This window comes from Necator americanus, chromosome I (assembly GCF_031761385.1).
Source record: "Necator americanus strain Aroian chromosome I, whole genome shotgun sequence".
In the NCBI taxonomy this organism is placed as follows: domain Eukaryota; kingdom Metazoa; phylum Nematoda; class Chromadorea; order Rhabditida; family Ancylostomatidae; genus Necator; species Necator americanus.
The window spans coordinates 11,838,468-11,853,108 of record NC_087371.1 but is presented as its reverse complement, the minus strand read 5'-3'; the positions used below and the strand labels follow the sequence as shown (position 1 = coordinate 11,853,108).

The following is a 14,641-nucleotide window of genomic DNA, read 5'->3' as shown; positions in this document are numbered from 1 at the left end:
TGTGCTCAAGCACATGTTTAAAATATGGGAACTTATTTAAAACGTGACAGGCATTGAAGTAGAAATATTAAGGACACCAAAGTGACATTTAAGCAAAGCAATTCTATGCAATGAGACGGAGATTGACGTACCTAGTACGAAAGGAACTCACAACTTCCGCCGATAACGCAGCACAGACAGCAACATGATTCCAAGAATAGACGGATTGTTCAAATGAGATTGAGAAGGAGAAAGACCGGCCGGTTGTCATTTGCCGTTCGTTAAATTCTCACAGCAATGAAAGTTGGCACATAAACTAACACAAATAATTGATTTTGGAGTGCAAGGATTTCGACCTTTAGGCCTTAACCGATCAGGTTAACTTAATCTGATTTCATAGCGAAGTGTGTGTTCATTTGTCATTTTATTTCATCCCTCACAGTTACACCGTAGACTATTCAACTCTGTAATGTAATCGAGAGTTGTCTACCTGTGCAAATAAGGAAAAGAGAGCTACCATAAATCTGTCGATAAGTGTTTCAGACATTCCAGATGCTGTGCTACAACAGAAGATGGGACGTAAGAAATGCCTGAGCATTTCTCCTACATGACTGTCGTTGCCCACTACTTTCCCTTCCAAAGAAAAGAATTATTATTCTAGTTCTAAAAATGGACACACAGCTCGTGATGCAGCAGAAATCAAATCAAAATACGAAATGAACAAGGAATGTTAACTAACCTCTACATTGGTTATTATTTAAATAGCTATAGCATGCTCAATTACTTAGATACTAGGTGCTAAGATAATTGCAGTAAATAACAATACGTGGATAAGTATAAAAGTAATTCTTAATAAACATAGGTAACAAAAGTAGCCCTCTTTGTGAGATTTACGGAAAAAAGTATAACATGAAAACATCACGACGCATGTGTGAAAGAGAAATTTCCGCAGAATATGCTGCTATCGGATTCAAATTGTCCGTCGAGTACCGTTGTCTTAAAGATAATCCGCACACAAGGAGCTTTCATTTAACAAATTAGTGCGGCATGCGGCCTATATCAGCAAAGAGTTGCACCCACTAAAGAATGGAGATAATGAAATGTAACGAACACATCTAGAACGCGAAAACGCGCTTAGCAATCCTTTTCGTTTTCTGAGGTAATTGTGACTATGCCATATCCTATTTCCTTGGTTATTCATGGAAATGCCTTCCTTTGTGTGTTTACTTTCCGGATACACCCTGCGCAAGTCTCCTGGAACGGAATGGCGAGTTGAGAAAGAAAAAATTTGAAAGGACGACAAAGTTCAAAGGGATTATGAGAAATTTGATATATCTACATTTAAGAGAAAAATAAAAAGTATCAAGTGAAAGAATAATAAACAGAAAATGGTAAGAAATTTGTTAAAAATTTCCTTTAAAGAGATGTAGTCAGCTATCTACACACAATAATAGTTGTCCACCCATCAATTTCAAATTGATTGTCAATTGATTTGATTTGTCTAGTAGTAATACTTATTTTTTCTTCAACCAGCACCAGCAAGGAAAATTTTCCGGTCCAATCAAAATGACTTTTACAAGAAAGAGTATGGATGTCAAATGTGCCGTGTGTTAAAGCACGCGATATGATCCGAAACAGGTGCAATTACGATAATCCTGGTGCGAAGCAATCAACGAGCGTTCACAGCAGATGACCGCATTCCCGGCTGACCACACAGGCGAAGGTGGTGAGTAAGGGGTCGCTATAGAAACATGGCGTCGACAATTGACCACCAAATTCTGGCTACGACCAATGTCGGTCAGTCGGTAGACGTAATCATTTCCGGAGTAAGTAGAGAAATTCCATGGATAAGTGCAGTTAGTAGTCATTGTAGCATGATCCTGTAGTCACAGTGCTGCTTCATTGGTGATTCTTTACTCCTTCCACAATCGCCAACATAAGTACATGAACATTTTTCTGCAGTCACTTTAGCGAAGCTTTTTGCGACGGTTTTAGAAGAACTACCTTTATTTTTGTATTCTGAACCTGAAAGAAGAGAAAGAGGTCAATTTCCAAGGAAGCAGAGCAATTTCACAACCTTGCTATCTATCTCCTCTATGCTTGACTGCAATTCCAAAAATGACATAAATCTCTACTTCTAGTCTTTCCTTGCTAGACACTTCGATGCCTTCCTTCATCGCTGGAAGCAGTTCTCAATAGCTCATATAAAAAGACAAACACGAAATACTTGACAAAATGCAAAACATTACTACATAAGAATTCAAGAACATGAACAAAAAGTGCAGCACAATTGGGAACAACACGTTTGTTTGCTTATCCGTAAAGCACCAACCGAGCTGTCGCCACCATTGGTCACATGTTGAGGCATTCACTTAATTGCAGTAGCTTTTGTTTGGTTTGTGTCATAGCTGGCTACCTGCGTAATTGTCGACGAAAGAATAAAATAAGCATAAGATCGCGTTACGCAGAGAGCTGCACCTCTCTGTACGATTTCTTAATGATGTCAAGATTAATAAAGTCTGCATTATTAAGAGCTGCGGCATCAAAGCTAGTTTTACTCCAGTTCATCTTCTGGTTTCGAGTAAACATCGTAGTAAACTGGCATTATGATTTCCAGTGGGATTCGACCGCATCGAAATCATCTTCGAAAAAAACCATTTTCCGATCCCTTTAGGCCCACACTGCCGAATTTTGAGGAGAAAAAACTGAACCAAAAGTTAGTTTCAATCTATAGGCTTTCAATGATAAATTCCACGTACGATTGCTTCATCTCAACTTGGAGAAAACTCTATTTCAACTACGGCGTTTGAGTTCACAATTATTTTCATCAGGAGAACGACAGAACCTCCCTAACCGGAGTAATTTCAGAATATTCCCCAATGAAATGGTTAATCAATTCTCAATCAGCAATTCTGGAAGTATGCGCCTGCAGGATAGGTCCAAATAAACGAAAAATATTACAGCAGTTCCCTTTAACTATTGACAAACAGACGGACATGCAGAGCGCAACCTCTTTATTGCGTAGTATTACAAAATACCCAGTCAATTAGTAATAAACAGTTCAACACATGACTTCACAGTTCTCGTACTCACCGTGATGAAAGAGATCACCCAGATAATAAAAATGACAACAATAACACGAAGTTCTAACAGCACTCTTCCACAATAAGAAGCATCAGCACTGGCCACACGTGCATTTGTATGAGTCAACTTCTTCTTCCTAGAAAGAAACATAATACCATAACACATGTAACGCTTATATATATTTATATTTATACAAATGTAACCTGAGTTTAAATGAGTTTAAATGATACCGAACAGTACACTACTGTGTTCTGTGCCTTTTCTACTAGAATAACTGTATCAAAAATAGGCAACGGTACGCGAATAAATGCTATACACTGATTTCAAAAATAAACAAATAAATATTAAAAACTGAAACAAGCGGAAGGCTGTGTACCTTAAACGGTTTGAAATTGAACGCCTCCGTAATTTCTTTCGTGCTTCGATTCATATCGCTGTAGAAGTTAAGATCTGCTTTAAGTTCTCGCGCCTTCTTTTCCAGTAGCGAAATATTTACCTAAGCAAAAATATCTGAAGGTTCTTTTTTCAATTCGGTTGAAAACCACTGTATATTCACCTCTTTCTGTCGGCACATCTCTCTCAACACATTGTTTTCAACTTCAATGTTCCGTAGACACTCTTTAAGTGCAAAATTTTGATTCCACAGTTCACAGTTTTGTCTCTGCAAAGGTGGATTCAGCTTCAACATGCATCATTTAACAAGAAGGGATGAAAACCTGTTGCGCCAGCCATGATGTGAGGTCAGGTTCAGCAGATGTCTCAGCACTTCGTTGGATCCTCTAAAAGTGTACACGTAGTGTTGATAGCTTTAATTTTTCGGAGGAAAAAAATTGAAATAACGGAAGGTTAATGTGTGATTGTCGGTAATCCATGTTAACTGTACAATTAGACGATGAAATTTTCCATGCTGTTATAAGGACACATATTCTGCGAATGTTGAAAGTAATATTGTCTGCATCTCTTACAGATTACCACTTCCAGAAGCAATTCCGCAACAATTAAATTTCTATATGCAGTTTATTATTACAACGAATGACTAACAAAGTATGCTAACATAAATTATAAATATTAAGCTCACCGAAACATCGGGAGCAGGTTGCCCATAGTAAGGTTGCCTGTTTTTACGAGGATTCAGTTGACCCTGAATAATTTACTGTACATGCTAGTAATAGAGGAACATACTAGGCTATAAACTAGAGATCCAAATGTGACAACGGAAGCCTTAGAGAATATATACGAAAAAAAACAATATATGTCCTCGTCCATTTCTACGCATTCTGCCTTTCGTTCCAAACTAACTACTAACGACACTGCATGCAAAGTCATACTCCCAACAATTTGAACCGTTACAAGGATCCGTGGCTATTACAAATCGGACTACTAGAAGTGGGTGCAATCATTTTCAGGTTTTCGCATGAAAATCGAGACTTCTTGCCACATATTCTAGTAACTCACAAAAAAAGAGGCAGACCTCAAGATCTTCAATCTTCCTCTCCATCTGCGTCAACTTCTTCCTAGTTTGTCGCAGTTCATCACGGAGAACTGCATCCTCACGTGAAGCAAATCGAAGTTGTTGAAGAGGCAGATTTGCCTGTAACTGTGCTACATATCCATTTATTCGAGAAAAAAAAAACGCAACTCCTCTACAACGGAATTTCTCCACTCACAAAGCTCCAGTGCTTTCGGTAGATTGCATCATTCTGCGCTGCCAGGACGTTGTTTACATACGCCATCTTTGAGAAAAAAAAAAGTTTTTCAATTATGTAAGAAGACTCACAAAAAGGAATTGAAAAAAAAAACGCAGAACTTGAGCTGATTAACATGAAACTTACGTCAGGAGGGATGTGTGGATACAGTTGGGCATAGTTAAAGAATGAGACTGGTTTCTCCATTGAAAAACAAATTCCTTTAGCAGAGGAATTCAATATCTAAAGACGGCGTCAAGTTACCCCAGAACTTAATAGAAATTCAAAATAAACAATATCATCGATTTGTGATCAAAACACTTGTGTGTAGTGTGATCTACTTGCTTTGAATCGCACTCACTCTGTCGTAAGAGGAGTGACTGACCTCAGAGCGAACTTTCACACGATCTCTCTGATATCGGTAAGGGTGAAGTAACCTTCAGTAACGCCTAAAGCGAGATGTGGCGTTGATCAACCCGCTTGGGATGCGCAACCGAGTTCTCTTCAGTCCAGGATCATTTGGGGTTTACGTAACTAGCCTGTACAATGACCTGCAGGGGCCAACCCTTGTATCAAGTCAGTGTTTTTATCCTCCCAGACAACTCTAGCACCAATTTATCGACCCCAGAGGGATGAAAGGCTAGGTTGGCTCTAAGAATGGCAGAGGGGCACTACGGCGAAATGGAACCAACGATCGATCTGATATAGTTCTAGTTTTTGAATTCTGGGTTAGACCTGCAAATAGAAAGGTGTACGGGAAGAAGAGACTCTCGCTGTTCAGGACCCACAGCGGTTCTGCTTAGGACCGGCTAAAAATCGTTTTCGCGAAACATTATAGAGCCTGTTGTAGGCCCCATGCTTAGGTCCAACGATGAACTTCGAGTGTCACTGGAAGCCTCTCTTCCCGCTGTCTAATTGGCCGCATTGGCAGTAAGCCTATAGAGGTTCATGATTTTCACCCATACTTTGTGTGTGGTCATGAGTAGAACAAGTTTCTGTCTTCATAGAAATATATAACAACGAATTGCTACAGCCAGGTTATTCTCTGAGGTGTGTGTTGAGGAATTCAATGATGTGCGAAAGACCCTCATAATTGTACCAAATGCATCTGTTATTCATATCTCCTCGGGTTTACAATAGGCGATTTCTGTAGTTTGTCCCGATGTGGTTTCTGTATCACGGTGAAGACTCTCTGCACAGGAGCAACTGTCTTATTCTCGCTTCCAATAGGGAAAGGACGTTAAAGACAGCGCATTACGACATTGATAAAGTACGGAAATACCAGGGAAGCCGTGAACTCCGGGTTGTATAGTCGGGTCAAAACGACATGAAGCACGGTGCACGGTTGCGTAAGCGGTTGCGCTCGAAGCGATGCGGTGGAGCGTAGCGGTTCTAATCGAAGTGGAACCATTGCGAGCTGCAGCAATGACCGATGGTAGCACTGGTTCTCACTTGGTCCTAACTCCTTCGCTCCACCGCACCGCTTCAAACGCAACCGCTTACGCAATTGTGCCGTGCTTCATGTCGCCTTGATTTTACTATATATTACGGAAGCCAGCGTGGCTCCGTTGAAGCAACCATAATCGTCCCAAAAAAGGCGTTTGTTCTTACAAGGTACGTTAGAACACGTCCCATTTAACCGCTCTGGTCCTCTCGGAAGCCTATTCCTTGTTTTTACTTGAGTAGGCTGGTGAGGAGGGCCGATTGACCATCACCTTTCGATCTTGGATGCGGCGCGTGCACAAGGGTGGCGCGCTCCAACTGACTTCGTGAGGAAAAACGCCATCTTCCACGATTTTTTTTTACGATGAGTAGGGGAACTTGAGCGGAGCTACGCTGGTTTGCGTAATCTCCAGCCCGAACTCTACGGTTTCCATACAATGTCAATTTTGTGATGCGAGGTATTTAAGTGACATATACAAGTCTGAATATACACTTGTGCTCTTTTATCAGCAGATTATTTTGGAATTTGCTCTGGAGTACAGCCTGGTCGAAGCGACCTTAAGCCCAATGCAGTTGAGCTTTTGCCCAGACGAGCGTCAGAAATAGCGTGGTGCAGCGTGCGACTATGATCGGAGGGGACCCTTGCTAGTTCCACTCGCACCGCAAAGGTGAGCGGAGCTGTCCCTTTCTCCTATCCTAGCCACACACTGGGAAAGGTCACATGAACCCCTGCTACTGTCCATAGTTTAACGACCCTCTCGTGAACTACTTGCTTTTGTCATATTCTTCTAGGAACTAGTGGATTTTGTCCTTCTACTTGGAAAATCAGAGTATGCCCGTAAGGCGACCGTAAACCATTCTCGATCGCTAGGATTTTGGGCAGGGAGATAGGAATAACTTTGTACGTTACTGCTTTGAAAAAGATTGACCATTGTCCATTGTTTTTACATCACTTTTTTCTCCTTTTAACCTAATTAGTCACATCTGAGGGAAAATGTTGGGAGCGAAAGATAAAGTTAGTACTAGAATGGTAAATACTCCGAATTATAACGAATGTGAAAATGTGAAGGTGATATCAACGTCTCATAACCATATTTTGGGTTCCATAAGTTGTTTAGTAAAATTCTTATTTTATCGCACAAGAATTGAGTATTTATTCAAACATTCAAAGAATTAAAACAGTTGTAATTAACAGTCAATAATTAATCGAAATAGGACAGCCGATGTTTTACGTTCCGGAGCCATTTTCCAGAATTCAAGAGTTCGAGAGACAGTGTTCTGAAATTTGGGAGCAACTTTCGGAAGTAAGCGCTATTCCATGGTCCCTCCCAGGCATAGCGAAACGCAATTAGGCACCTCACATCAATTGCGACAGCGCTGCCGTACCCCTTTGACATTCCTTAATCTCCTTAGTCGCCTCATTATCCTCATTAGAGTCCTCCAGAGAATCGTCGGTTTCAGTCAACAATCGCAGCTTTGTCTAATTAGTCTTCCACTATTTACATAAATGTAGCACTGACACATAGCAGTGCCAAATAGGCAGCGCCAAATAGGCAGCATGAATAACGTGGGAAAACAAATACCTTACTCAACGCTTTTCCTTACTCGAACAAGGAATGGATAGTTGTCCTAATAGCAATGATGGTAGTAGTTTACGATATCTGAAGATGAGCTGTTATATAATCTTCTTTCACGGCGGAGAAATCTGGCACTAATGTTTCGACGTGGCAGGCTTCAGATCCGTTTTCCTTCCGATTTTCGCCATTCTGCACAGTCACTCATATTTGTTAAATGCAGCTGCTCATGGCTCTTAATGAACTACCTCTTCTGCTGATACTACATGCTGCTACTCAAGTCATACGATGTATTTATTTACATTCAGTAACAAAATATAATAATTACAATTCATTCGTTGTGAATACTAATCGAAATATAAGCAGATATGAAAATCAGGAAAAGCACTTGGATTCCTGTGGAGATTTTCTGCTTGTCATGTCGTAGTTCAGGGCCATCAGCAGCAGTTCGTTCTTGGGGCTGTACTAAAGAAGAAACGAATTGTTCAAAGCTGTATCGATCGTCACGTGATACAACTCATCAACTAAACCTCACCATCTCGTTCACATTGAAGACTTCTTTGTTTTCCTCCATATTAGCACATTCTGTATGTTTCTGTAGAAAAATAAATTTCGAATATATTGACAGACTACGTAAACTAGTCGTTAGAGATAAATTAGAGTTAGAGAGAGACCAGAGTTAGAGATAAATTTTTGTTTCAATTTTATGCTATAGACAGATGACCACTTCAAAGGCACTACCAGAAGATATATATCACCGATCGAACCTAAAGAAGATCTATTCGTATCAGCCGTGTAATCTGCTGCGGTCGAAGCGGTGTGGTAGAGCGTAGCGGTTAGGATCGAGGTAGGAGCCTTTCCTAGCACCAATCGCTGTAGTCCTCGATGGTTTCACGTCTATTCTAACCACTAGATTAATCGCGCCGCCTCGATCGCAGCTGCTCAAGCAAATGCACAGAGCTTTATGCCCTTTGATCCGGCTACACTATTACACACTATTAGTGAGCCAACCAAATGGTAATGGTATTATGGTATAACTCAATTAGCAAAATTGAACAGACAATAAATATGCAAGTAAATAAAAGAATAGAAATGCAATTGTGTTATAAATATTGATGGGACTATAAATATGTCATACCTCGTTTTTCTCCAGCTCTTCTGATAGTCGTGCGTTCTCTTTCTCCAAATTTGCAATTTGTTCTTTCAGTTTGGAGTTTTCTAGCATCAGATTCTGCTTACAGTTCTGAAACTACGTATATCACTATTCAAAAAATTCCTTCAACTGTGAACGAGGAACTACCAAAATATTACGTTTGCACAACAAGTTCAAGCTACTTACATTTAACCTAAATGCTTCCTGCATTTGCATCATCATGAAGTAAGCGCATTGCATTTTATAAGTCATATCCGATACCACCTTCTGTAATGGACTTTAATAACAAACAATTCAAACAATACAACATTTTCTATAAACAGTAACAAATCTTTGACGTAGTAAGAAGGTATTAGAGACTACTCAAACTTGAATATCTTACTTTCTGCAGCTCCAATTCCCTCTCAACATTTTCCCTTAACGTTTTCTCTCTGAGCAATTCTGCCCGAAGTTTACGATTGTCTAATCTATTACCATATCGTGAGCTCGTGTGTGGAACCACAGCTGCCTAAAAAAATTTAAAACTGCACAATCTGAACTATGTATACATACAGTAGCACAGAAGAAAACTGACTTCAGGCAGTGATGTGGCCATAAAGTGGAAATTCTCGGGAATTTGTAGTTGTTGTTGTTGATTGTAGGGGGACGTACTCATTGTGGACACTAGAACAAGGAAGTCTGTTAAAGATTCCTTGCTTTGAGTTAGTTCTCGTAGCGATTTGAAAGATGTTGGATGTGTAAAACAACAGTAACAAGTAATATATGCTTAGTTAAAGAACATGTAAAACCAAAGAAAGCAACATTCGATCGGTAACCATGCAGATTTGGCGGTGAATGCCTTTTGTGTTGGGTTTTGCCGCCAAAACCTAATCGATAAGTACTTAGGGCGAAGACAAGCCCATAATGAGGTCATTCCATATCTGTTCGAAAGTACTTGTGGTGCAGAGCGAATACTTCTAGCCACTGGCCGCTCCGCAGGTATCACTTATTGCTAATTTGGTACTTGCGGTCACTAATTTGTTCCCTTATTAACGCAAGGTCATTTTTTCCAGCATAATTTCGTTTCGAGATTAAGTGTACAACGTGTTTTGTACAGAGGTCCAATCGGGTCCGTTCCACCTGACCTGAAAAGCAGCGGGCCCGAAAGATTTGGTTAGGATGATTTGTCGTCTCTAGGCCATCTAAGCCAATTGGTTTCTCATAGGTTTCCTATCAATCATAGATTGAGACCATCTGGTCAGCTGGCGCTAATCCGCCAATGAAGCTCATGTCATTCCTGGATCTCGTGGATTACAATCTCCGGGTATGCTGTTGTTCACCCAGGTCAGTTGTAGAGAACGGTCTGTACTACACACCGTGCCGGACTGGAACCAGAATCACAGATTTGTCCCAACTCATCTACTCACCAGGAAATAGTTTGGGATGATACGACAAGAAAGAGGACAGATTTATGCTTCCAAGGGTAGAATAATTAATTGAATATAATGCGTAGTATCTCATTGTTCTACGTGAATAAGATCCAACGTTTAGGAAGGGACAACCCAAGTGGTTCCGTTGAGAAAGGTTACTTCCTTTTAAGAAGAGAGATTTCAACGTCTTTCTTCACGGTTAATTAGCGCATCGTTAGTGAAGTTAAGCTGCCAGGAAAGTTCAGAAAGCAGCAGCGAGTTTGGCAATTATTGAATGTTCACAATTAAAGGTATCACCCCACGAATCTGAGGTGGTACGGATTTCAGGTGGAGTATTCGTATACGGGATTGTAGAGTATGGAGAGAAAGGTAATTCCGTCCATTTCTTCCTAATTGCCGTTAAAAACGATCCGGAAGATACGGCTTCGAACGATCTGGCGCCCGGTGCGCTACTTTCTACAACGAGTTCGATCGGAGCGCGCCAGCCTTGTGCACGCGCCGCATCTTCTGGACCGTTTTTTACGGCGATTAGAAAGAAATGGACGGAATCACCCCCCCTCCCCTCCCCCTCCATAATCTACTGTCCCGTATACGAACACTCCACCTGAAATCCGTACCACCTCAGATTCGTGGGGTGATTCTTTTAAAGGCAGCATACCAAGAATCTGATGTGGTGAGGGAATTCGCGGAAAAAGCCAGAGATAGGGTTGTAAGTTGCGGGATTCGGGGTGGTTCTGCTCATCCCTCCCTAATCGTGGTAAAAACGGAGTGGGAACCGTTAGTTTCTACCGCATTAGTTTCTACGAGGTAGAACGCTCCTCTACAAACACGTTCTGATCCCCGCACCAACGTGTTAATTGGTTTCACTTCAACAGGCTGATGAGATAAATAGCTGATTCTCGACCGCCCGCGCTTGTATGTGATACATGCATAAGGGTGGCGCGCTGCAGCTGAAATCGTCCAAAAAAAGACGTTCTCCGCCCTGCTTTTTACGATGACTAGGGAAGGATGAACGGAACCACCCAGGATCCCGCAATCTACAACCCCATCTGTAGCTTTTCCCGCTGATTCCCCCACCACGTCATATTCGTGGTATGCTGCCTTAAAGTCTAATTGACGCCGAGCTACCAGACCGCGCCGCTGTGAACACAGCAGCAGATTTAGCAGCATAAGTGTATACATTCAAAACGACATCAATCACGAGTGTAGTTGCGATGCACTACGCGCTCGAAATGGCGCGGTGGGGCAGCAGTTGAGACCGAGTCGGGACCGTCGCAAACTGCAGCGATGGGTGGTGCCAGCAGGGGTTTTAGCTTTTACGCTTATAGTCGCTACGCTCCACCGACGCGCCTCGAGAGAAGTTGCGCACGCAACTGCGTAAGCCGTGCTCGACGCGGTGCGGTGGAGTGAGACTGTTAGAATCGAGGAGGGGCCTCTGGTAGCACCGCTGCAGTTTCGATGGTACCACCTAGATCCTAGCCACTACGCTCCGCGGTCAGCCCCGACTATATAATATGACAAGAAAGAGGGCAAACTCATGCTTCTGGACAGAGAATAATTTTGCGTACTACTACGCTGTTTTACTCTTCGCCTGAAAATATCACTACATGAATAAAATCCAGCGTGTATAAAGGTGCTTCTCGTGCTGCTACTCTACTGGCGGCCTCAGCTGTGAGCGTGTAACTAGCCGAATTAGGAAGAAGAAAGCGAGAACACGTTCCATAAGAGAATACTATGCGTGGAATCTACTGTGCGGATGCTGTGATAAATTTTCCTCTTAATGTCACATTTTGATCATACTTCCGGTATCTGACGCACTCCGAAGACGCGTCTATTGCCTTGAGGATATCATAAGCGTGGTACACGATGTTATTGCAGAGGCGCAGGTTATTAGCGGCTAGATGTGCTGATACCCCGTCTCACTCTGAACATGGCCCCTGCGTTCACAAATTTGGCTCATTACCAACGCATGGAGAGGTGATACTCGAGGATTTATCTGAAACGGTTAGGATGATGTTGTACTACTCCACGGCTATTGTGCTGGCGACAAACACTAACAACATGATGATGGTTCTATTCCTGCTTCTTATTGATTGGTTCACCACTAGAATCCAAACACTCTCAAGAAGTTTCCGTATAAGTTTTGTCTACAAGGCGATCGGATTTGTCATTGAGTTACCCTGCATATTGGGAAAGCTTACTGGCTTATAGTCGTGTGAAAATGACATGAATCACGTTGGAGTTTCGTAGGGGGTCGGGGTCCCCGCCCGATCCTAGCCGCTATGCTCGACCGCACCGCTTGGAGCGCCGCCGCTTATGCAGCTCTACCGTCCTTCATGTGGTTTTAACTCTACTGTACCTGTTCTAAATGTATGATCTAGATATCGAGGAGCAGCCAGCAGATGGGTGTAATTGAATATATAGAGTATAAAAGCTTAGTGCGATTACGGAGTTATTTAGCTAACCACGAATGGGATTCGCATGAAATTATATTTCTGTTGATCTGGTGAGTTAGGGAATGATGTACGACAAAACAGAATTTGCGGGGAGCAGAGAAAGTAGAGGAGACATCACTGGACTATGCATGCAAGCGGATTCCCTGAGAACTCCCCAACGACATATTACAAAATGCATCTGTAGGGATTAAATCAATTGACGACGGATTGCGATGTATTTAGCTCGAAAAACGATGGTTGTTTTCACTTGACTCCTGTATGGACCGCCTTCGGAGTCACGGCGCATCGCATCCCCCGCAGCTTTTAATCGGTGTAGATACGAGGCTTCGTGGCGGATAATCCCTAGATCGCTGGCACTTCGCTGCGATTTCGCGTACTGTACCGCAGCGCCAATACCAATGCGATTAGATTAAAGGCATCACCCCACGAATCTGGAGTGGTACGGATTTCCGGTAGAGTATTCGTACACGGGATCGTAGATTATTGAGAGAAGGGTTATTCCGTCCATTTCTTCTTTCTTCCTCGGCCCATAAGATACAGCATCGAGCGTTCCGGCGCACTATTTTCCACAAGGAGTTCGATTGGAGCGCGCCAGTCTTGTGCACGCGCGCATCTTCCGGGCCGTTTTTTTTCGGCAATTAGGAAGAAATGGACGAAATCACACCTCTCTCCATAATCCACTATCCCGTGTAAAAATACTCCCCCTGAAATCCGCACCACCTCAGATTCGTGGTTTGCTGCCTTTAAACTTTGACAGAATGTGAATCCAGTGAAGTATCGGAGCATCAACGTCGAAATCTATATATTTTTGCAGTTGTTTGATTTCAGGGAATTATCGCATGAGCTATTTAGCATCTCTTCTCTTATTGTTACACAACTTTTCTGGAGGGGAACTTTTTTTTGAATTTTCGACCTTTTACAAAAACATAGCTTTATCTAGTGGTGTTTTGAATGAGCAATGGTAGTGGAATTATTTCTAATTGAGAATTTGAAAGAATTTGAAAGAGTGGAGTTAGTGGAGTTAAGTCGTAATCTGCACAAGAAAAAGGAGTGTGAACAGTTGATAGCGGGTAGTATTTATTTGTAGACTACATGTGTATGTGTGTGAGAGAGAGGGAGTGGGACAAGGGCAAACAGAAAGTGAGGAAGAAGAAGATTAGGAGGAAGAGGAGGAGATTACTAAAGGATTTCTTGGAGATGGCTAATGATTGATGCATAGCATCCTTATATGCCCAGGCTGAAGACAATAAACAATGGTATCTGGTGCATATTACACCTTGTTGCGCAACGAAGCATACGAAGGATACGGCTGAGCAAATGACAAATGTTTCCTCAGACAGGTGGTTCTAAATGCGTGACGGAAAGAAAAGGGAGGAAACTTGGCAATGTTTGATCGATACGAATTTCTCCAAAAAAGATACATAATGAACGATCAACCGCATACCTACTGATAGCGAATTCATTTGCGCAAAAACAAAAATTTCAGCAAAATGAAACTAACAGTCGCATGATTACAACAGACAGTAATGCACAGACAATGCGAGACACTAAAATGTGCCTTTGAATTCTTATCTAGTGTTGCAACAATCAAATGCAACCAAAGAAAGAGCGTCCAAGAAAAGCTGTCTTCGCATTGCAGCTGCGTAGCGTTGTTTATGCATAGGCAGGGATGCTAGCACCCTGATCAAACGCACGATAAGCGTTCGAAGGTGGAGCTCGAATGACTTTTGTTCGAATCGTTCAATTATTCGGGAAGTAATCGATGTTTGGCATCTACAGAATGACGGGGTGTTTGAAATCTCGAGCATTTGAAGAGGCTAAAATATCCGGAATTCGAATATATATAGTCGAGTCAAAA

The 14,641-nt window shown here is 42.0% G+C and overlaps 2 protein-coding genes across 2 annotated transcripts; both read right to left on the bottom strand.

The window, feature by feature from the left end:
* Positions 1-3,154: 3,154 nt before the first annotated feature.
* On the bottom strand, positions 3,155-4,955 carry RB195_005208 (uncharacterized protein; the record flags this gene model as incomplete). Its single annotated transcript, XM_064177562.1, has 8 exons — positions 3,155-3,199; positions 3,440-3,559; positions 3,620-3,724; positions 3,780-3,842; positions 4,142-4,204; positions 4,535-4,654; positions 4,731-4,796; positions 4,896-4,955. 8 exons carry the CDS (start codon positions 4,953-4,955, stop codon positions 3,155-3,157), a joined length of 642 nt encoding a protein of 213 aa, XP_064034687.1.
* A 3,185-nt stretch (positions 4,956-8,140) lies between these two features.
* RB195_005207 (uncharacterized protein) lies at positions 8,141-9,573 on the bottom strand (the record flags this gene model as incomplete). The annotated part of the gene is made up of 6 exons (XM_013435624.2): positions 8,141-8,230; positions 8,301-8,360; positions 8,904-9,008; positions 9,105-9,185; positions 9,301-9,426; positions 9,493-9,573. 6 exons carry the CDS (start codon positions 9,571-9,573, stop codon positions 8,141-8,143), a joined length of 543 nt encoding a protein of 180 aa, XP_013291078.2.
* Between the last annotated feature and the right edge of the window lie 5,068 nt (positions 9,574-14,641).